The sequence below is a fragment of the Odontesthes bonariensis genome, chromosome 24, assembly GCF_027942865.1.
Source record: "Odontesthes bonariensis isolate fOdoBon6 chromosome 24, fOdoBon6.hap1, whole genome shotgun sequence".
Classification (NCBI taxonomy): domain Eukaryota; kingdom Metazoa; phylum Chordata; class Actinopteri; order Atheriniformes; family Atherinopsidae; genus Odontesthes; species Odontesthes bonariensis.
This window is the reverse complement of record NC_134529.1, coordinates 26,853,156-26,877,688: the sequence shown is the minus strand read 5'-3', so window position 1 is coordinate 26,877,688 and position 24,533 is coordinate 26,853,156. Positions and strand designations below refer to the sequence as shown.

The 24,533-nt window shown below is 39.9% G+C and overlaps 1 protein-coding gene across 1 annotated transcript in view; it reads right to left on the bottom strand.

Moving 5' to 3' along the window:
- The window catches only part of ube2j1 (ubiquitin-conjugating enzyme E2, J1), a 39,470-nt gene that overhangs the window by 1,645 nt on the left and 13,292 nt on the right, over window positions 1-24,533 (bottom strand). The window contains exons 5-7 of the mRNA XM_075459693.1: window positions 22,446-22,551; window positions 9,803-9,932; window positions 3,664-3,792 (exon numbers count right to left, since the gene is read on the bottom strand). Of these exons, the coding sequence (XP_075315808.1) occupies window positions 3,664-3,792; window positions 9,803-9,932; window positions 22,446-22,551 (365 nt within the window). The remainder of the gene's footprint in view (window positions 1-3,663; window positions 3,793-9,802; window positions 9,933-22,445; window positions 22,552-24,533) is intronic.

The window sequence follows — 24,533 nt, the reverse complement described above, 5'->3', positions numbered from 1 at the left end:
TGACTGCCGTTTGGAGCCAATATTAGATCTGCTTTTGTTGGTAATATACTTTAAATACAACTGCTGGGAGTTCAATTTCAGCCCCTTCAGGGGATGACATTAAATCATGTTCCAGGTTCTCACAGGGATTATGGCACTTCTGCTCTCATGTATGCAAATTGTGAACTCTGTCGTTTGTGAGGAGCCACATAGATGTGTAGCTGTCTAAACAACGGTAAGCAAATGCACATTTAACTTACGAGAGTTCACAATTGAATCTGTTTTTTTTTTTTTTTTTTTTTTTTTTTTTTTTTTAAATCAATTAATCAAAAGTGCATTATTTGGACACAAACACGTTTGCTCACAAACTAATAAACCGCAGAAGCAAAGTGGAAAGGTCATGACAAAAAGGGAAAGCAGCCCATGTGGATAATATGCGTTGGAGCTATATTCACATCTCTGAAAACAGCATAATCTAATGTACATATTGTGTTTTGTTAAAATGTGTCAATGTTCATGATGTTAATGAATGTTGACTGATGTTTTTTAATTTGCAATTTTGATAAGCAAAATCTTTAATTTCCGTAATTTCCTTATGTAATATGAACTCCCTTAAGTTCTTAAATATGTTCTTAACGATCTTATTGAATATCTTTGAATTTCTGGTTGCACAGAACAAGACAGTTAAGCTTTGGGAAAAAATGAGACCCCTTTTTCACTTAGTACCGGTATTTTACAGCCCCAACAATGAAATAATTTGCACATTAAAAACCAAAACTATGATTCACTTTCAAAACTTGGTGTTGAGTTCTAGTTTAAAGGTGAATATGATAATCTACTGGTTATAAAAATGGTTTTAAAAATTCTAAATAGCAGAAGTCTTTGAGAGGCAGGACACAATAGCAATATGTAACCAAACGGCAGTTTGGATGGGTAAATTTAGAGAATAGAGAACAGTATAGAGAATGTCTGGAGGAAGACTACAGAAATTGGAGCAAGAAAGTGAACAGATGAGTTTCATTCTGCATTTTAAAGACTTTTCCTTACAACATCAGACACAGAGGGTGAGTACTATGTTGGCCCCACTTGGTTTTTCCAAACAGAATTACAAATCCAAAGCTGACCCTCCACTAGATTCAAGATTCAAAGGTTTATTATCATATGTGCAGTTAGAAACATATTTCCTTGTACAATTAAATTCTTTGCTTTGTTGCCTGCACTGGATTGTCCAAATATAATAAAAGATAAGATAAAATAAGCATGCAACAACAATATTATAACAGGATTCTTCAATAAAATAGAAATATAGAAATAAAAATATAGAAATCTAGCCTGTGTACTACACTTCTTCAGACACAATTTAATGCCTCAGCACCATTGGTTACAGTAGAGATTTCTGTGATGCCAGGTTCACCCCTGCAGAATTACTGCAGTACACGTGAGGAGGGGCCATTTTGCCTGTGTACCTCCCCCCTTCCCCCGACCTCCATTCGTAAAATTGCCACCTTAATGGAAGGAGAGGTTTGAGTACTCATATTATCCCAAGAGTTGCGTTGTCTGTGACATTAGCCCTTGGTAAGGTCTCCCAAGGCACAGTGTTCAAGGTCGGGTGCAACGTAGGGCAGCGCCATTCTAGAAATGATTGACTTCGAAATCGTATCATCAGACCTACGGCCATATGTCTTGGGCACACAGGTGAAGAGAGCGGCAGAGCTGTCAACTGATCACCATCTGGATGTATTGGTCGGGAAAAATGGCCACAACGGGTAGTGAGGGTGAACTGGAAATGAGGACCTCCACTGAGGATGCGTCTTCCAGGAGCTGTGACCAGAAGGTCGTCAGTGCTTGTCGTGGTCGTAACTCGAGGAGCCATTGGTGGACACCAGCGATGATGGACAAGATTCGCCCTCAGATGCTGAAGGCTCTAGACATTGTGGGGCTGTCTCAGTTGACACACCTCTTTAATTTTGCATTGATTTCTGGGACCAAACCTGTGGTGTGGCAGACTGGGGTGGTGGTTCCCATCTTTAAAAAAGGGGGACTAGAAAGTGTGTTTCAACCGTAGGGAGAATCGCACTATTCAGCCTCCATTGAAAAGTTTACTCCAGTGTGAGAGGAGGCTCCGACTGATTGTCGAACCTTGGATTCAGGAGGAGCAGTGTGCTTTTCACCCAGGCGGTGGGCCAGTGCACCAAATTTTCACCCCTGCAGAATTACTAAGGCGGTAATGGGAATTTGACTATCTACATCCGTTTTGTGGATTTGGAGAAGGCTTATGACCCTGTCCCTTGAGGGATTCTGTCGGGCAAGCTGTGGGTGTATGGGGTACTGGAGTTGCTTTTGCAAGCTCTTCGGTTCTTGTGTGACCAAACAAGGGCTGCAATCACATTCTTGACACAAAGTAAAGCTTGTTTAAGGTGCATGTTGGACTCGGCCAGGGCTGTTCCTTGTGTTCCCCCTTGTGTGATCCTGTTTGTGATTTTCATGAATAGGATATCGAGGCGTAGTCGAGAAGAGGAGGGTGTTTGGTTTGGGAAGGTCAGGACTGAATCTCTGCTTTTTGCAGACGATGTGGTTACGTTTGTTTCTTTAAATCATGACCGCCAGCGTGCTCTGGTGTGGTTTGCTGCTGAGTGTGAAGTGGCCAAGATGAAAGTCAGTTCTTCCAAATCCACGGCCATGGTTCTCAACTGGAAAAAGTTAGGGTGCTCCCATTGGTTCAAGGATCAGTCTCAGTCTCAGGCGGAGGAATTGAAGTATTTCAGGATCTTAAAAGAAATAAGTCCCAGGCACTCAAAAGTAGAACAGGAAGATGGTATAAATAAAAAGCCTTTATTGGCTTTGGCTAATCATAATAAAATGCCAAAATTTCAGGATCTTGTTCACAAGTGAAGGCAAGTTGCAGTGAGATGGACAGATGGATTGGGCCTTTGTCAACAGTATAATGGGGGCGCTGCGCCTGTCCGTTGTTGTGATAGGTAGCTGAGACAGAAGATGAAGGTTTTGATTTACTGGTCCATCTTCAATCCAACCCTATTATTCTATGGTCACAAGATCTGGGTAGTGACCGAAAGAATGAGGTCACGGATACAAACAGCTGAAATTAGTTTGCTTCGGAGAGTGGCTGGGCTCAGTCTTAGAGACGGGGTGAGAAGTTTGACCATCTGGAGGGAGCTTGGAGTAGACCCGCTGATCTTCCCCACTAAAAGGCATCAGCTGAGGTGGTTCAGGCATCCGATTAGGATGCCTCCTGGCACTTCCAACTAAGAGGAGGTGCCATGGCAGATCCAGAGCATGTTGGAGGGATTACAAATCAAATCTGGTCTGCGAACGTCTCAGGAACCCCTAGGAGGAGCTGGAGTGTTTCCCTGGTGGATCTGCTGCCTCGGCAACTCGACCACAGATATGGATGGATACTTATACACATGACTGAAGATGGCGCATCACTGGCAGATCAACTTAAACCCTTGCTTTGAATCTGTACTTTCACACATGACATAATGTGCAATACAGTCCAATCAGTCCTGGCTTGGAAAGTCCTATGTGAAAGAGGCTAATCTAAATAATTTCTTAAATACAAATATAGGTTGGAGAAATACATAAACTACTGCAAATGTTTGCTCTCTATACCAGGAACTGACTGGGGGCTATCTACTGTCCCCTGTGACCCTAGCCAACACCTACCTGTTCAGTCTGGGGCATTTCAGCATCTTCCTGGCCCATAGAAGTAAAGGTGCTTTCCTGGGTGAGTGTTGAAGGCTCAGGATCTTCACCTGTGCTTGCACTGGCTTGTCTAGGTAAGCTGGATTCTGCCTGCATGGACACAAAGGCAATACAGTCATCTTAAATGTACATTAGCACCTGTCATTGTACTGGATAATACAATAATAAATGGTGGACATTTACCACTGGACAATGAGCCGATAGAATGAGTGAAATTCTGGCTGGATCTTTAACTATCATTCTCCTAAAATAGAATGCGCTGCTAATCAATTTCCAGGATGTGGCCAGTTGAATCAAAGTCAGGTGCTAGTAAAGGTCATTTTAAATAAATCATGTGAGGGAGGAATTTGGAATGAGAAACTGTCATGTTGTACTCACCACTCAGCTATTCAGATGTCCATATGATGTTTATTTACATGTTATTTATGTGTTACAGGAAATATCACAAACAAAATCACTGTCTCAGACAGGTGATGTCAGCCTAAATGTTCTACGTAAAACTAACGTACTTGCTGGGTGGGGCTGTACAGCTATTAAGGAACCCATGCAATGACAAGCTGAAGTAATGGGTGTAAATATGAAGATCTGTTTATCTAGAAGACTATAAAAGTATGAGATGATTGTTGGCAATTTTTGTTTTTCATATTCTTAAATGTGTTTTCACTCCTTTGCAATTGCAGCCATTGGAAATAAAGTCATTGGTGAATGAGCCACAAGCAGCCCTGCCAGCAACCCAGTCTGTGACACGAGCTGTGTTTCCCAGCTATGTTCACCATTTCACTGGCAAAAAAACTTGCCGTGTCTGTCCCTAACAAATTCACATGGTCTTCTGAAGTGATGAGTCTTGGCCAGAGACTAAATCTTTTGCAGGCACAGTAATTGAACCTAGGCATTTCTGACTGACTGTCGCTAAAAATTGAATCAATATAAGCATCTGTTCTGTGAAAAGGCCCTGATTCTCAAACTCACTGAGTGACAGTAAGCAGTTCTGATCATTTTTCTATTGGTTCTTATTCTTTACAATATTAATGCTGCAGAGTGCATTTTGCTAAACCTGAGGATGCTTTAAAGAAGTGGTGAGAGGCTGAGATGTGGGTGGAGCCACACACCCACCTTACTGATTGGGAAGTTGAAGAATTATGCCCTTTTATGCATTATAGGTAGTTGTGATGTTACATGGCCATGACACAGCTCCGGTCCCTAAAATGAGACTCAGCCCGAGTTTGAACTTGAGTGCAGCATACCAGGTGAAAACAAAATTTAGGAGACATTACTGAAAACGTACAAGCCAAACAAGATAAGAGAGGTGGGAAGGCAGAAGTGGGGCAAAGTGTCTGCTCAACAGCTGCCATTCAATGCTAATGGAGGTGTTGCCCATTCTGTCAACAGCTGACTGAGGTAGGACCATAGGAGGGGGTGTTTTTGACTGAAAAGAATTTAACATTTTTTGTGCAAAAACAAATGGGCTTGTTATATTCGACAGCAAATTTCTAACATATAATTAAATTATGGTTCTGCTTTGTTGCGTTTGTAGTTTGATTGTTGTGATCTTTAAGGATTAAGGATATATTTCATGATTCTTCTCTAAAAGCAGGGCTCGCTTGTCTGTCAATTGTAAACAGAAACAGAGTGGGAAATAATATATTGACAACATAACATTTCGTTATAGTTCCCCCCATTATGACAAGAATAACTCATGATCTCTTTTCTGTTTGCACTGATTGACAAAGTTGTTGAATAGATCAGGAAAGACTAGAGGGGAACATGACAGCAGGTCATTAGAAACTGTATTTACAACTTCTGTAATTTAGTAAAGCTGTGAACACTTGCATTACTGCCTTTTAGCGATGCAAATTATCGATTAATTCATTAATCATTAGTTGATTGACCTTATCGATAGATTAACGATTAACTGATAAGCGGCTTTTTTCCTGAGAATGTAAATTTCTCACAGTATCAATAGTGTCTTTAACATAAAAAGCAAAATATTGCTTATTTACTAAATAAAAATGCATGTTATATTGCACAATTGATATTTTATTGTACCAGTTAGACCTGTGCAGATAATGGCATTTATGTAGTTTAACAAAATAAATTATGCACAGAAAATTAAAATACATAAAAAATAATTGTGCACTGGCTCACCTGTTGCATTTCAAACATTAAGCAAAATAAAATAAATACTAAATAGAAATCTAAACAATATGGGTAGGCTTTAGCCTAGCAAGCCAGACCCGTACAGCAAAAAGCTGTACAGGGGTCTAGTGACACTGGATAGCAGCAGGGTTGGGGAGTAACGGATTACATGTAACGGCGTTACGGTAAAAGGAATACAAAATAAAAGTAACTGTAATCCGTTACAGTACAAGCAAAAACGATGTACTCAGATTACAGTTACATTCAGTGAGAATGGGGGCTACTTAACAGGATTACAATTTGTGCAAGGTTGCAGTGACAGAAGTAGCCTACAGAGCGGCAGGTCGGACTGGGGAAAAAAAAAAAAAAAAAAAAAATCGGCCCTGGCAATTTTCCCCGGGACCAGCCCCCCCTCAGTATTAATTAGTATCTCCAATCTAATTAAATAAAAATAAAAAAACGAGCACAGACCGCTCATACAGTCAATGGCATGTACCCATAGAAAAAATACACACTCACACACACGTCACACAACCTGACTATCGACTGCTAACAACCATGATCAGTAACCTACACAAACCCAGACACATAATGGCTCGGCGGCCAGCAATCGGATAAACCAATGAAGTGAATTAAACCTGTGAAAGAATGAAAACAAGTGAATGAAACCTGCACTCACCCATTATGAAGTTAACTCTGCCAGCCCCATACTCTTGCCCCTGCTCAGCCAACTCCTTGACGTTGGGTATGGTTGGTAACGTTACGGCGGCTAGCATTAGCAACGAGGCTGCTAGGCTTGCTAAATGGGTAAGCATTAGGCTACTGAAGAAAGCTAGTCTTTTTAGCTACGTTATATTATCATCTTTCTTCTAGGCTATAAGTTAACCTTTGTTTACGGCCACTGGCCCTAACCTGACGCGCGAGCTGTCAAATCACCGGAAGTTTTCACCGGAAGTACTGGCGCACACACACAAGCAAGGGTGTGCAAAGAAAAATAAAATGTGATGTAAAAGTCTTACTTTGCTTATTTATTACTAAAGTAGAGCACTTCATTGTCATTGCACATGTATTAATGAAATGCAGTTTGTCATCTTATCAAGTGTAACGCGTGCAGATTGTATAGCATGCAGTATTTAGAGATAAAATGCAGTTATTTACAGCTAGTGTAAGGAAAGATGGTTAATAGATATGTGCAGAATAGATCAATTACCTAGGAAAATGCATGTATGTGCAGAGAATGTATAATGTAGTTATGGCAGTACAATGAAAAGAAAAATAGCATGGTATAAATAAATGTGATAAATACAGATGGAATCATACAGATAATAGGCTACCATAAATAGGTAAAAGTAATCCAAAAGTAATTAGTTACATTACTTTTTTAAGTAATCCAAAAAGTTACACTACAATTACATTTTAAACAAGGTAACTTGTAACTGTAACGGATTACATTTTTAAAGTAACTTACCCAACACTGGATAGCAGTGTGGGCGGGATAAACGATTGTCTGTTAAGTTGCCTCTGCACTCAACGCCACGCAATAGGATGGCGCAACAACCAATCAGAGCGATGAAGAAGGATTACGTAGTCAGCGCGACGGACCAATGGAGCAAGCTGGTAAATTAAACTTTTACCGTACCCGGTGGGCAAAACTCCGAAAACGTCTCTTTTTTAAAAAAAAACTTAAGTGCAGTTATCTGTTCGTCTTGTAAAGAAAACTGTATATTTAAATTTTCTAGAGTCGCTGCCAAAGCCAAATCGAAAGAATGTTCGCTGGGCACAGCCATTGTTACCTCTCTCTGGAACTACACACTGAAACATCGCACCTCTGTCGTCACTAGGTAGCCCGGCCTCCGACCCCTCTCCTCACGATTTGATTGGCCTGATTAAGTTTCGATTTGCAGCCTCGCAAAACGACCACAAGTGACTAGACTGCGCCCGGGACCAAATTCAATTTGCGGTCGCTAGGGGCGTCTAGATTTCTAGGCTAGGTAGGGCTAGCCTACACAATATTAAGCCTACACACAATAATCTGGTAAACTACATATGTAAAACTTGAAACATTAGCAGCAGCATTTATAATCCCCCTTGGTCTGAGAAAGGTAACAGTAAGATTTCTAGCCCTGAAAACTTCAAATATATTCTGAACACAATTTAAATCATCCCTGAGGCAGGTGACAGTAACATTAGAGGTAATCTTGATGTAGCTATCTGTTGTCTGTAGTGATGGGTCATGCGCACAAGCATCGGCTCTGAGAGCCGGCTCTTTGTAGTGAATCAGAAGAGCCGGCTTGCATCAAGTGCGAGCCGACTCCAAGTTTTTTTCCATTCGCTGCTTAGGTTTCATTTTCAGTGCTCAGTTCCAGCTCTGGTTACGACAGAGCTTTGTTATGATTGGCCAGCATGGGACCAGCATGCGGTATTCACGTGAGAATTAAGGAGTTTGGTTCTGGTTTTGGTTTTGGTTCTGTTCTGTGGATTTGTTTGAAATTTTTTGGTTCATTTGTCCAATAAAAAAGTTTAATTGAGGACATTATTAATGTTAGCTTGAGTTTGGTTCTGTTCTGTGGATTTGTTTGAAGTTTATTGTTAATTTGTGCAATAAAAAAAGTTTAATTGAGGACATTATTAATGCTAGCTTGAGTTTGGTTCTGTTCTGTGGATTTGTTTGAAGTTTATTGTTAATTTGTGCAATAAAAAGGTTTAATTGAAATAAACAAATGTAAAAGTGGTTTTGTCACAGAATAAATGCAAAGAATTAGGCTATTATATAAGATATCTCATAAAAACACTGAAAGCAAAAGGGTTTTCAACACATATACCATGATTTTTTTTTTTGCAAAGTTAAGGTAAAATATAGGCTACAAAAGATCCTAATTAAAGAGCCGTTCGGGAGTCGAAAGAGCCGGCTCTTCTTTGGGAGCCGAGTCAAAAGAGCCGGCTCTCGGAAAAGAGCCGAACTTCCCATCACTAGTTGTCAGTGCTGTACAACAATCCGTTGTCAGAGCCACATTAGCTGCGGATATACATGTTTTTAGCTTAGCCTTCTTATTTTCGTAGCGTGCTTCCAAGTGGGAAGTTACGGTCGCTCGCGAAGGCATATTATATCCTGGCTCCGTGAATTGTATTAGCTCCTGAAATCCCTCGTCCTCGGTGGTGCTAATTGGCATCATCTCTCTTTCAATCATCCCGCAAATTCTCTGAGTAATGCCCTCTGCTTTCCTTTGGTCGCACACTCGCCTTCCCACCACAGCAGCGATTGTAGGTTGTGAAGGCGACGGAATGGCTACATGCAAGTTGTTCAGGTGGTATCTTAACAAACTTGTAGAGCTGTTGAATTTCAATGTAGCACCGCAGAGTTTGCATTGTGCGTCTTTTTCATCGTTAATTAATCTAAAATGCTCCCACACGCCACTCCATTTTGACCGCCTCATGTTTGTTTTTGTTTTTTTGCCGCCTCAAGTTTGTGTCAGGTCTAGCTCTCGGGTCACGTTCAAGTACGTCCTGTGGGAAACGGTCTTAGAACATTGTAATGTTCAATTAGTCGACAATTAATTGAATTTAGTCGAGTAGATTCTTATCGACAATTAATCGATAGTCGATTAGCCGTTTACATCCCTACTGCCTTCGTTGCCTTTCAACTAGAACCAAAAGCAGTATAATGTAGGACTGAATCCACATCTTTAATGCCATTATTGAAATGATAAGTGTTAATTGTGGCCATTTTATGTCATGAATGACCCATAATGCATTGTGTACGTAGAGTGATGAGTGGCACTGTAATTCAAAATATGCGATGAACACTTAATATTCCATGTGTTTTTAACAATGCATTTTAGTAACACAGTTAAACAAGAACAAATACTAAGGCCTATAAATGGTCTCAGTCAGTTTCTTTTCATTTAAATGGCCAACTGAACTGTGAATAAAACGTACCTCACATGAACCGCTGGTGTGTGTGTACCTTGAAGTTGATTTGCTGGGCCAGTTCTTTAGCCTTGTGATCCTCAGCGCTGGGGTTACTGTTGGGGGTCAGAGCCAGGAGGGCACAGCGCATGGAACAGCCACAAGCCTCACAGCAGAAGTCCTGGGATCTGCCAGACAACAGGTTGGATACAGTGTGGTTATCTTCTTTCAAATGTATCTTTCAATGATATAATTCAGATATTTATACACCTTCCTGTCTTAACTTTTGATGGTGTTCTGTTTAAATTTAAACAAATCTAAAATCTGGCAAAACACTCACAAAAAGTTGGGAGAATGGTCAGAAGTAAACCTATTCACACAGACAGTACTTAGCACAGTACTTTCAGTATGCAGCACCATACTTTACTCTACCATTACATATCTTTGAAGATATTGGTAGTAATGAGGGGTTCAGTGTCAAAATCGTCTTCGAAGGCACTTCAAAGATATTGTCCAATTCAAGCCAAATACAATCCAGTTCATTAGAATCCAATCGTAATCCAATAAAATCTAATTAATTAAAATATAAATTAGTCCAATTCATACTACATCAATTAAAGAACTTTCCCAGCTAAAGCAATCAACAGACAGCATTACATTTTGTCCAAAGAAGAAGGCTAAACAACTCGCTCAACACACCTTGTAGACACAACATGGTGGTTTAAACAATGAATTGTGTGATTAATAGAGTTGCACCGATCGGCCCGAATTTCCTTAATTTTGGGTGTTCTGCGATCAGCCGATACTTGCATGTGTTAGAGGTATGTCCATGTTATCCACCAATCTTATCTACCTCCGCAAAGGTCTGAAAATCAGCCAGACCCGCCCACCAGGTCACGTCTGCACGTGCGTGGTCACCCGGAGCACTTTCAACCAGCCATGTTTGTCAGTTTGGCAGTATTATGCGGTTAAAGAAAAAGAGCAAAGAATCGGAATTTGCAATTCATAATTCATGTAAGACTGAAATAAGTCGTGGTGGAGCCGCAAACAAAACTTCAAATACAACAAACCTCATTCGCCATTTAAAAAAAACACCACGCCGCTGAGTATGCAGCATTTGAAGAAAGCAATCAGGTTAAGGCTGAAGCTAAAGCTAGCGGAAGCAAAGAGCCAGTCAGTGGCCCGCTGTTAGCTCTTAAGCAGCGAAAAGAGCAAAGCTACTACGAGGAAACTTAGGGAGCTCATGGCATTGGACGACCCCCCATTTCTAGTCGTTGAGGACCAAGGTTTCAGAAACCTGATGCAGCGTTTGAGCCCACGATATAATGTGCTGAGTCGGAGACACTTTGCAGACGTTGCGTTACCGGAGTTGTTCATTTGTTCCATTTTTAAAACTCGTCTTAAAACTCATTTTTATTCCCTGGTTTTTAATTTTAACCCAGCATGAGACTCGGTTTCTGTTATTGTTTTAATATTGTTATTGTTTATTGTTGTTTTCACATTGTTCTTATGTTTTATGCCTTATACTTCGTGTTGTTATTCATGTACAGCACTTTGTTTCAGCCACGGCTGTTTTTAAAGGGCTTTAGAAATAAAGTTGAGTTGAGTTGAGTTGTTCGACCAAGTTTCGAGACACACCAGCAGCTTGCTAGAAGCCAATGCAAAGACACTCAGCTTTACAACAGACATCTGGACTTCTGATGTAAGTTTAATGTCCATGTTGAGTGTTACTGAAAGAATGTCGGGTTCTCACACTGCTGCCAATTTATCAGCAGTTTAAGGCGATGTTGGATCAGTGGGAAATCGAGTTCACTTTATTTTACGGGACAACGCTCGTAATATGGCCAAAGCGTTGGATGATGCCAACTTGAAAAGTTTGCCCTACCTCTGCAACTCGTTGTAAACAAGGGACAGCTAGCGCAGCATCTCAGATACTGTGGCAACGGTAAGGAGAATTGTTGGGCATTTTAAGCATTCATCGCTTGCCTATTCCCGACTCCACAGACATACAGACACAGTTAGGTCAGCCCAGGATGCGACTGCAACAAGACCGTTTCAACGAGGTGGAACGGTACAGTCTACATGTTGCAGTTGCTGTTGGAGCAGAGACGTGCTATCGGCGTGTATGCTGCTGAGCACGAGTTACCAGCTACACTCACTGCACACCAGTGGAAGCTAATGGACAATGTGCTGACCATCCCCGCACCTTTTTACGGACTCCTAAAGGAGATCAGCTCATCAACAGCAACAGCAGCAGATGTCCTCCCAGCTGTCACTGCACTCAAACGGCTTTTGGAGAGGCAAGCGAACACGGACCATGGTGTGGCTACAGCCAAAGCCACACTGTTGGAGGCTGTTGTGAGAAGATTCAGCAACATTGAGCCCCTGAACAGCTTGGCCACTATTCTTGATCCAAGGCAAGTAACTATAAATATTGTGTTTCCTAGCCATAATTACCATTAGTAATTGGTAATTTAATTACTACATTTTAAAAACCAAATTAAAAATGAAAATTGCTTTATTGAAATGTATTTTTTTATTTACATGCCAGTCATAAAAATTGATAGTGTATACAAAACACAATGATTGACCTATCTTTCTTTGTTTATGCAAAACAAGGTACAAGAGTCGTTACTTCGCAACAGAGGTGAAGGATGAAGTGAAACTGCTCCCTTTGGCCAAACTTGCAGAGGGGGAGACCAGATTCACACCTGTGGATGAGAAACCTGTTGCAGGAACATCCAGTGAGCTGGGATCTCCTGACATAGATGTATGAGGTGCCACCAGGGACATAAATCAGAATTAACTTCCATATACACATGTGAAATTAAACTCTTCCACATACTATGCTCAAAACCTTGCACAAACACTAGTGAAAAGCTCTCACATAAACTAGTGAAAACATTTACCTCTTATATAACCTACTCAAAAGCTCTCATACACACTACTGAAAAGCTTTCATATATACTAGTGAAAAGCTTTACCTTTCATATATACTAGTAAAAACCTCTCATATACATATGTCAAACCTCTCATACACATATGTCAAACCTCTCATATACATATGTCAAACCTCTCATACACACATGTCAAATATTTGTGGACTTCAGTTGAAACGGAAGGCATTTCAGTGAAACAGGAAGGTGTTTTATTAAACCGGGAGTTGTAGTTTTAAACAGAAGTCATTCTGGTTAGCTTCGTGCATTTTGTGCAATCTCCTGCCGGTATTTTATGAAATAAAATAATCGACAATTGCTCAGCCACCCGCTGAATACCGCACACAAACAGCGGCATTACTCAACTTTATTTTGGCTTCAACGGAGACCCTGCAGCTGGCAAAGGCATGCTGCGCTGGCAGGACGGAAAAAGAGATGCTAAGCGGCTATCCACCGAGTCCGGAGCTGGAGTTGAAATGATCGGTTGCTGCCCAAGCCTTGTAGCATTTGACAGGGTCCTGATCGTCTCCGTTGTAGCATTTGACAGGGTCCTGATCGTCTCCGTTGAAGCTAAAATGTTGTTGAGTAATGCCACTGCTTGTGTGAGGTGTTCAGCAGACTGCGGTCACGCCATCTGCGCTTCGGAAAGGCACGGTCGCGCTATCTACACTTGAAAATCGAGCGCGCGTCTACAGTATTTTAGCTTCAACGGAGACGATCAGGAACCTGTCAAATGCTACAAGGCTTGGGCAGCAACCGATCACTTCAACTCCAGCTCCGGACTCGGTGGATAGCCGCTTAGCATCTCTTTTTCCGTCCTGCCAGCGCAGCATGCCTTTGCCAGCTGCAGGGTCTCCGTTGAAGCCAAAATAAAGTTGAGTAATGACATATGTGTATGAGAGGTTTGACATATGTGTATGAGAGGTTTGACATATGTGTATGAGAGGTTTGACATATGTGTATGAGAGGTTTTTACTGGTATATATGCAAGGTAAAGCTTTTCAGTAGTGTGTATGAGAGCTTTTGAGTAGGTTATATAAGAGGTAAATGTTTTCACTAGTTTATGTGAGAGCTTTTCACTAGTGTTTGTGCAAGGTTTTGAGTATAGTATGTGGAAGAGTTTAATTTCATATGTGTATATGGAAGTTAATTCTGATTTATGTCCCTGGTGGCACCTCATATAGATGCACCTGCAGCCAAAAGGTGTCGTCTACTGTTTGCAGTACACAATGAAATCCTGAAGGAGAACATTGATAAGGAGCAACAGCTGGCCATCCCTTCAGTTATGCAGGTACAGAACTTCCTATCTGAGGTTCCCATCGACAGGATTAAGCGGGTATAGAAAATGGATGGATGGATGGGCTTTTGTTCATCAAGAAAAACCTGCCACTAATGTAAAATTGACTGCAATAAGTCTGTGAGAACAACTTACCTGTGCCAATGTTAATTCTTGTTATTACCCTTTGACTTTTGAAAATGTTCCACATGCTGCACCTTATTTTTTGAAGAATGTTTGACTTTAAAGGATAACTGCGGTATTTTCAACATTAAGCCTCGTCTGCAATGTTTTAGAACCCCCCTCACCGCTTTTTTGATGTTTACTGCTGTCTCCGGTATTTGCCTAATTTTGATTCATCTCAACCTGCTGCAGAATGGCAAGTCATGTGCATGTCCAAAAAGGTCCGTAAAAGCACCATAAACGTCCGTTTTCAAAATCATCAACTCACCGGAGTGGTGTGCACTGGTAATCCATATCAAATTTCGTTGCGAAAAGTTGCTTTTGTCGTGTTTTATTTGGCAGCTCGTTCATGCTCGAACTATTTTGTTAGCCACCTCAAAGCCGTGGATAAACTTCCACTCAGCAGTTGAATCTGACTTGCTATACTAGTAAGATAGTAATATCAACGAACATCCAGTCTTCAATAGAACTCAATGGGGTTTACAAAATGTCAAATAAAACACGACAGAAGTCGTTTTTTTTAAATGTGAAAAATGAAAGACTAAAGGAACTGATTTATTTTAGTTTAATTTAGTAGTTTGAGCAGCAATGCTCTTAACTTTTCCTTTTTTGAGAGCACTACCCAATGTGCAATTAAAACAAGTTTGCATTGTTTCACGAGTATTGTTCAGTGTTTATCAATAAAAAAAAGATTGGGACATTGAAGGTGTATGCTGTCAGACCGACCTTATAACACATGACTGTGTCAGTTGTGTCAGTTTTTAACAAAAAAAAAAAAAAAATTAAAAAAATAAATAAATAAATAAATCGGTATCAACCAAAATCGGAATCGGCAGGTCAGGCCATCGAGATTGGTGATCGGCCAGAAAACTGCAATCGGTGCACCCCTAGTGATTACGTTCAGTAATAGGCTCCTTCAGCTCCCTCGCAACAATGAATGACACAGGAAGTCATTCCTGTCAACAGCAACAGCTCTATGCAACACCTGTAATGATGAATGACTTGACTATCATTTGTTAAAATAATACTGCCACAATGAAATTCCCCTTTAGGAATAAAGTATCTTTTAATTCAATTCAATGAAGGTGTTGCAATGGCTCAGTCAAAGTCAAGACCTGCATGTATTCATTGAGCTTCTTTTTGCTTAACAGTTCATTAAGCAGCTGACTGAGCTTTCCAAAAGCCAACTACTGCTTGAAAAAAGAAACCTGTGTAGTTAAAAAGGAATAACAATGGATGAGAGTGGAGGCAAGATGTAGAAAGAAGTAATGATGGAAGTTTAAAACATGTCTTCCTTTGATGCTCATGGGATCAAAAGGAGATTTATTGCAGTGCTTGTTAACCATGGCTTGACATTTGGTGTGGGATTGCAGGTAACCCACATTATTTCATGGAATTCCGCGAATGTAAAATTTATAATGCTGGAAATTACCCCGGAATTTGAAAGCGATAAAATCTCATAAAAAAACTCTAATAAGGTTCATCGCATGTCTGTAGTCAGAGGCAGCACCACAGAGAGCAAAAGAACGCAAAGAAATGCTGCATGATGAACCAACTTCTTTCCTTGAGAGAATGACAGATATGACTCCAACGGACTTTAAGGCATAGTTAGGCCTCGACGTTCAGACCTGCAGCCTTGAAGTAAGCATGCTATGTTGTGTTTTGATCGCTCTCTTTTTTCTACAAACAACATACTTATCACTTCCTGGTACCGTAGACTGTATATGCCTGGCTCACATGCACACCACAACAAAGGGTTACGGGCTGCTTACTACAGTCAAGTTGTACATAGACTGTGTAGTGAATTTAAAGTCAACGAGGTACAGTGAGGTTATATGAGGTGGAAGTAGGGCTGCACAATTAATCGAATTTTAATCAAAATCGCGATTTTGGCCGCAACGATTATGAAAAATGAAAATCGCGATTTTTAAAAAAAAATTTTTTATATACATATATTTTTTTTTTTACATATATTTTTCTTAATGCAGGTTCAGTTGCATTATACTCTAGCATGCAAGCATTTAACCAGTAGTCCGCCAACAACCAGGGGGCGAACATGGACCTATTCGTTACGCCGCCTAACTGATCCACAAGCAAGTTAAGCGCGCAGCTCCTCACTAGTGCAGCCAGCAGTGGTGTCAAGTTCAAGTGGTGAGAGCAGAGTAGTAGTGATATAAGGGAAGACAAAACTGGTGGTGAGGATGATATAAATGACCGAGAGCCAAGCTGAAGCTGCGGCAGAAGGTAAGCCCACAGCCGGTCTCTCTGGTGAGAAGGACGAGCTCGTCCCTCGAAGGGGCTCCATTTCGGCTGTGTGGAGCTACTTCGGATTCAGGGCTAGTGATGACAAACAAAAGCAGGTGTTGTGCAAAGACTGTGCAATAATAATTGCATTTCAGTTTTATTTTGTTTATTCCTTACATAGTACATTCTTAGCTAGATTTCAATTCGTGATTTTAAATTACATTCTGCACTGAAAATTGTTTTTTTTTTTTTTTTGGAAAAAAGTGCAATAAAATTCAGTTGTTTATCGTTGTTCCATAATCGTGATTAATAATCGTGATTTCAATTATGATCCAAATAATCGTGATTATGATTTTTTCCATAATCGTGCAGCCCTAGGTGGAAGATCACTTGGCTAATCTCAGATGAGATAAAACAGAGCTGCTGCTTAATCTACAATCTGAGGTTGTTGAAGAACAGGGATCCTGGCTAGTCAGAGTATTATCATTACTCAATGGTTTTAAAAATTTTTGTTTCTTGACATGGCAATTAGGAAAATCAGATTTTAAAAAATAATCCAAGGGAAAATGTGTGTGTTCCATTGGAGAAATAGAAATAAAATAATAGAAAGAAACAATATCTCAGTAAAAAATAGAGTTTCTAGCATAAAATATCTAGCTCAATTTAAATAAAAAACAACAAAAAAGCAGAAGTCCCCTTGAACAAAACTAATTACAAGGCATATCTGTAGTTGTGCTCAAACTGGTTCACCTCAGCACCCCTACTCTCTCCAAACCCAGATCAACAATTCATTCTGGAGGTGAATGCTTCGGACTCTGGAGTGGGTGCTGTCATGTTGCAAAGGTCAGACACTGAAGCTTCACCCATGCGCCTTTGTATCGTGTGGACTGATCATAAAAACCTCTCCTACATTCAGTGTGCTAAGTAGACTTAATTCCCATTAAGCCCGCTGGTCCTTGTTTTTTGGCCATTTGAATTTTTCCATCGCTTATCGCCCAGGCTCATGCAACATTAGGCCCCCCCCTACTGCCGTTTTGGGAACGGTAAGTGCTACTACGCACAGCTGAACACAATCGCCGTCTATTGGCGGATGGGCACCGTGTCCCTTTGTGTTGCAATTTTATTTGTCTGAAAAGTGCTTTAGAAATAAAGATAGATTGATTGATTGATTGATTGTTAACTTTTGGCTGGGTGGCTAGGCCAGAGAGTGTGTCATAGTTAAAGGATAAGACCGGTTTTTTGACATTGGGCCCTTGATTTCACATTATAACATGATGTTCTACTCACCCCTGCTTGTTGTTTGTCATTTGGAGCTGTTCCGAAGATATTTGCGAGGCGTCTGGCTGCTCTCTTGAGATATTCGGCCATGAAACGGTTTCCTATGGGCAAGCTTATACAGGCACAAACTATGCTGTTTATAATTTATTAATTACTCTACACTAGCACTGATAACGTGGAGGTGCGTCGCTTACTTAAAAAAATCCGGGTTATTGTAATTTTGATTTTTTTGTCGTAAAGTGGGTGTTACTGACATCATTGTCGTGCTACTGCCACAGACAGCCCACAGACCTGCTGCCTATTAATTCATTCGGCTAAAATTCAAAATTAGTAACCCGGATTTTTTTAAGTAAGCGACGCACCTCCACGTTATCAGTGCTAGTGTACAGTAATTAATAAATTATAAACAGCATAGTTTGTGCCTGTATAAACTTGCCCATAGGAAACCGTTTCATGGCCGAATATCTCAAGAGAGCAGCCAGACGCCTCGCGAATATCTTCGGAACAGCTCCAAATGACCAACAACAAGCAGGGGTGAGTAGAACATCATGTTATAATGTGAAATCAAGGGCCCAATGTCAAAAAAACGGTCTTATCCTTTAATAAGAAAGAGAACCTACACAAAGAATTCTCAACCGTATAATCATTTAACATTACACCTCTTACAGATAACACCATGTGGAGTGTGGCTCTTTAATTGATTTTCATCCGGCAAATGTGTAATCAATCAATCAATCAATCAATCTATCCATTTTCTATGAACGCTCACACTCACTCCTAGGGCCAATTTAGAATCAACAGGTAACCTAACAATGCATGTTTTTGGATGGTGGGAGAAGGCTGGAGTACCCAGAGAGAACCCACGCATGTATGGGGAGAATACGCAAAAGGCCCCAGCCGGGTTTCGAACCAGGAACCCTCTTGTTGTGAGGTGACAGTACTAACCACCACCCTAACATACAGTTGCATTGCAACACCTTTATGATCAAGTTCTAAAGACTGAGCTACCGCCTTTGTTTTACAAGGGAATGCGTGAAATCGTCTATACAGCAGAGAATCCAGCTTTTAAAGTTGTGCAAATCTGTGCATATACAGATGTGGTCATAGTGCTGACTGGCTGGTTGTTCTATTGGCTGCATTGATGTGTGTTCTCAGCTGACAGGTTTATGTTTGCATTCAAAATTTGTGTCCCAGTAACATTTTATGTACATGCTAAGGGTTCAAAATGTTGCATGCATCTTCAGCCATTCAAATCAGCCCCGACAGTGGGATTAAGTGCAATGTTGCTGAGGAAAGGATTAAAACACTTCCTTAGTGGAGTGATGCGGATGAAAAAATTAAAATTCAACACGTTTACTCTTGGTTTGTCTTAGAAAAGCTAATCATCCCTTACAGCAGCAGGTTGATTTTACAGCTGTGATGAGGAATGAATTATACTCTAAAGAAAACCATATCACTAATGTACAGCTAGTCTGAGTAAAGGCGGCACGAACAGATTTTTATATATTTTGGTTTTAAATTATCCAAATCTTGCTTTGGAGACATAGTGAAACTGGATTGTATTCAAGTTAAACTAAAACATAAGAGAAGTTTGTCAACCATAAAAACTATGGACTTCTAATCTAACTGCTCTGGAGTTCTTGGGGGCTGACATTGTTTTACTTTACGGTATGGTCATAAACAATTGCCATAACAAATAAAGATCATGGATCTAGGTTGATCTGTTTACGTTCACAAGAAACTAGGAAGTGGCACTCATTTCTGTTTTAGTTGACAATCATTGAATATAGACAGAAAAACAAAGCTCTTAATGTTTGCCATTTGATTAATAATTCCACGAACTAAATGTTTACTTTATATAAGTGGTAATATTTACTGTATCTTGGCCCTCAGGATAAAAAGGTTGCTAAATATTCCCTAGAACAAATGACTATTTCTTCCTGGTTTTTGTTTTTAATCAATTGAGTAATTTTTTTAATAACTTAAAGACATAATAATCCCCTTGTGTAGAATCTTTGTTTATATGCCTTTAAGACAGTGGTTCCCAAACTGTGGTACTTGTACCCCTAGTGGTACGAGGAGGTACTGCAGGGGGTACGCGGCGCACAGGGAGTTTTTTATATTTTTTATTTATTAAGGTGTCACACTTTGACTGGGTAAGTCATAAACAGGGATCTGTTAAAAATATAATTCAGAAGGATATCTTTTTTTTTTCCTTCAGCATGCTCAAACATCTAAAACTCAGTCAACAAATTGCTGTGAACTGTCCAGAAGACAATATTAGAAGTGCCCTTAAAGTGCAATAGTTAATAAAGCCTTTGTTAAATTATGCAATTGTGACAGAAAGATAGAGATGATGGAATTAATTTGTTATGTTGATTTTTAGAGTGATTGTTTTGTGTATTTGTCCATTCTTGTTCTTGCTGGAACATTACACTCAAATAGTTTTTCCACTGAGCTCTTATATCCTCTGAGGCTTTAGGGAGATGTAAGAGACATGCTCTTCAGTACAACCTACAGGAGAACATTTCCATGTGAAGATAGCTTCATCAGTTTAGCAGGTTGAATGTGAGCAGGCAGGGCTCATAGGCTGAAGATTAGCAGAGGAGGCGGCGTGAACTTGAAGATGCAAGTTTACACTGAGTGGCTCTACATGATGAGATTAATTCGATTATAGCTATAGTTGGGTTATGCTCCTTATTTGAAAAAGGGCAATTATCCAAGTACTGTATATATGGCGATGAATAAATGGAATCATTGGCACAAAGCATGTCATAGGTGGCGCTGTACCCATTTCAACTAGTGGTAATAGAGCCACTTCCGGTTGACCTCATCACCGACAACAACAACGACAAACTCAGCCATTCGAGAAAGATGGCGAACGAAGAGCAAGCTGAAGCTACTGTACATGAACTAAATAACTCAGTCTTATTGTAATTTAGCCATTAATCCAGTTCTTTACAGTGCCATGTAACCCAACTGACTGAAAATCTGAAAGGCTCATTAACTGAGATATTTTGAAAGCTAGGGGGCCCAAAACACAATGCCAGGGTAGGGACTTTTCCATAATTTGGGGTTGGAAGTGACTTCACACACCCAAATAAGTGCTCTTAAGCATAGAAAAAAGTGTATTTTCCATAATATGTGCCCTTTAAGTAGGATGCCTTTCAGATGATTGGCGGTACCAGAGCACCACGTTTAGGGAGATTAGCCCTGCAGAGTGTCTGTATGCGGTCACATGTAAGACTGAGGGTCACGATCATTTTAACAGATTATTTCAGCTTTGTCACCATCACATTATTAATAATCATCATCAACTGACAGGATTGGTTCCCGATAAAAGTGATAATATCAGCAAAAAGTTTAGAGATTTTCAACTTTACATGTTCAATGCGGCCATTTAAAAAAACAGAATGGTCTGAAAATATAAGGAGTTGTGTATAGTGCCTTTCCTCTAGATTGCTGAACTTACTGAGAACAAATGAAATAAAGATGCTAAGAAAAAGGATATATTTCGCAACCAATTCACATTTTTGTTTTATAATCTTCCACTATTCAAAAACTTCATTCAGATCTTGTATCGGTACATTGATATAATGATGATATGGGCACCCTTCAAATAAGGGGCAATTAATTAGACCAAGCACATGTGGCAGCTGACAACTCAACCCGAGTCTGTTCAGTTGAGTGGCAGATTGGAAAAAATAGCAGCTGGACATCATGAATGTGAGTGAAGATTATACATGTGCATAATACAATTGATATAATTAAATAGAAATCACAATTTTTCTCAAAAAAGGCATATTTTGTAAATGTTGCTCCATAATGTGTCTATATTGTAAATTCCCAGATGAGCAAATTATTTGCACATCAAGAATACTGGTTTTTGAACGATGCTCTATTAACAACTCTGACAGTCATCAAATCATCTATTGATTAACTTTTCAAATTATTAATCTGGTAGTGCAATTTATTGTGACAAATTTTATACAAGATTTGAATTGAATAAAAAAAACAAAAAAACAACACAAGTATCCTCACTGGTGATGTAACACTTTGGACCCCAGTGAACGTTAGGAACTTGACATTTTTAAATTAATTTACCAGATTTACGGGACCAAATCTTTCACTGTGTTTGTCCATTTATGTGACAAGCTGAAAATTTTTTGTCATACATACAAAACATATTAACTAACTGAAGGGTTCTGCTTCGGCCCTCTGAATGAGCAATAGGCCAAAATAATTGTGTTTTCCAGTAAGAATATAAGTGGCTGTATATTTATAGCAACGTGTGTAGTCTTGTTTATCATGTCTCCATGTGCTAATGAAACAACCAGCTGATCATGACCCTCATCTCATTTGTTCGTAAAACAGAGACTTAGCTGGATTCTCTCCATCGCCAATGTAAAGTGAAATGAAGAGCAACATGCCCATTCATGTACACTCTGGAGAGGGTATGCTATGTGGCGATAATGACTTTATCAACTTGATATACTAAGACTGGCTTGGGCATATTCCTTTCACTTTGTGACAAAACAATTATTACCAGGAAGCGTATTTCATCAAGTTTCTGGTGTTGATGACACAAACATACACACTTACACTGAATTTGCTGTTTTAATGTTATCAAACCAGCATTACGCATCGTATCATTTAAATGATACACAATGTTCCACAGCACTCCACAGATTCAGTTCATTATAATTCTCAATCCATTGGACTACAAATAAAACACATGCTGTGCAGAGAGTAAAAACTGGAAAGATTTTCATCAAGCAACTTACTTTTTGGCAAGGGCCCTTCTCTCTTCTGGCGTATAATCAAGAGATCCAATTGCACCCTCTCCTTTTGTTGGCATGAATCCGATTATAGCGATTAGGGCAGTCCGGACTGTTAGACAGACAAGAAACAGACAAATGGAAAAAAAAAAAGAAGGAAAAACATTTGAGAGAAGAAGAAAAAAAGAAAAACACAGTACATTCAGCATGGCTTGTTAAAACAGAGATGGTGATAATAGAACAGATTGCACTTGTTCTGCACCCATGTTACATAAATGACAATGATCATCTTTGTTTTCTGAAAATAACCTTCCATGAGGACATCCACAATGCATATGTATTCACACATTCTCCAGCTGGAACAGGGGAACAGGACAGGTTCTATGGGTATATGGGTAGTGAATAGGGTCAGTGGTTTGTGTTCAGACTGGTTGTATTTTGTCTAACCCCAGTTAATCCTACATACTTAATAAAGAATCTGGAAGCCCATTATATGGTTGTATTTGAAAGATATTCCTACTTTAAAGGTTACCCACATTATAATTACAAAACAAGAACATTTGAATGTGATTTGCACATCTTACTGAATACACACAATAAAATAAAAAGGGCCTCCTTTTTTTTTTCTACCACCCTTGTTAATCCTGTTGACAATTACAATAAAGACCAGGTACTCGAAAATCACATCTCATTGGGCAACAGCTATTGGATAACAAAATAAGCAGATGATTAAAGCTATGTGCAAAGGTTTGGTCCAATTAGGATCTATGAACACAATCACCAAAGGTAAACTATATAGCCAAAAGTATTCACTCACCCATCCAAATAGCTAAATTCAGGTGTTCCAATCACTTCCATGGCCACAGGTGTATAAATTCAAGCACCTAGGCATGCAGACTGCTTCTACAAACATTTGTGAAAGAATGGGTCGCTCTCAGGAGCTCAGTGAATTCCAGCGTGGTACGGTGATAGGATGCCACCTGTGCAACAAGTCCAGTCGTGAAATTTCCTCACGACTAAATATTCCAGAGTCAACTGTCAGTGGTATTATAACGAAGTGCAAGTGATTGGGAACGAATTCAACTCAGCCACAAAGTAGCAGCCCACGGAAAATGACAGAGCGGGGTCAGCGGAGGCTGAGGCGCACAGTGCGCAGAGGTCGCCAACTTTCTGTAGAGTCAATTGCTTCAGACCTCCAAACTTCTTGTGGCCTTCATATTAGCTCAAGAACAGTGCGTAGAGAGCTTCATGGAATGGATTTCCATGGCAGAGCAGCTGCATCAAAGCCATACATCGCCAAGTGCAACGCAAAGCATCAGATGCAGTGGTGAAATGTGTGAACTATTTGTAGGTGTACAAAGCTAAATAGATAGGAATATGTGAAATCTAAAAATCTAACTCTTGCCTAAAGTGATATCTGAGAAAACGTTTGAATTAGTTTGCAACTCTATTCTTTCTTTTTTTTCATTGGCTATTTAATATGCAGGCATAACATATAAACTAAAAAGGCAGTGAACAGTAGTGGGCATTACTCTGGAATCACTACAGCTGGCCTGCCTGTGATGTTCAGCACTCACAATTATCAAGCCAGGCCTCCTGTGGTCAAGCCAAACAGAATCAGAGAAAGCTAGTCCACAACACTTTAAGAACCCAGCAGGGGAAGCCAAATCTCAAAGGCATGGGTAGCCATGTGACCTGCAGTACGCTTGTAAAAAGAAGTTTAGAGCAGCCTTTGGCTCTGATTTAATTCTGTTATTGATTCAAACCCGTTTTGAGTTAAGATAGGAATCCAGTAAGGGAAAATGCTTTGAGGAAGATGTATCATCTCCCACTGAGTTCCCTTTGATTAAAGTCCCATGAAGTAACATGAAAGTAAGACTAAGAAAAAATATGCCATGCCACTTGGGAACTAAATTGAGTTCTTGGTTTGAATATATCAGTTTTAATTCTTTAGGTAATAAGTGCACATGTGCAACTGCAGTGCCTCTGCACAGGTTACCTAATTACTTATCAATTGGCAGTGAGCAAAACTAATTCAATGCAGTTTTTATATATATATATAACAATATATGTCTGAATCACAACAAATATCAT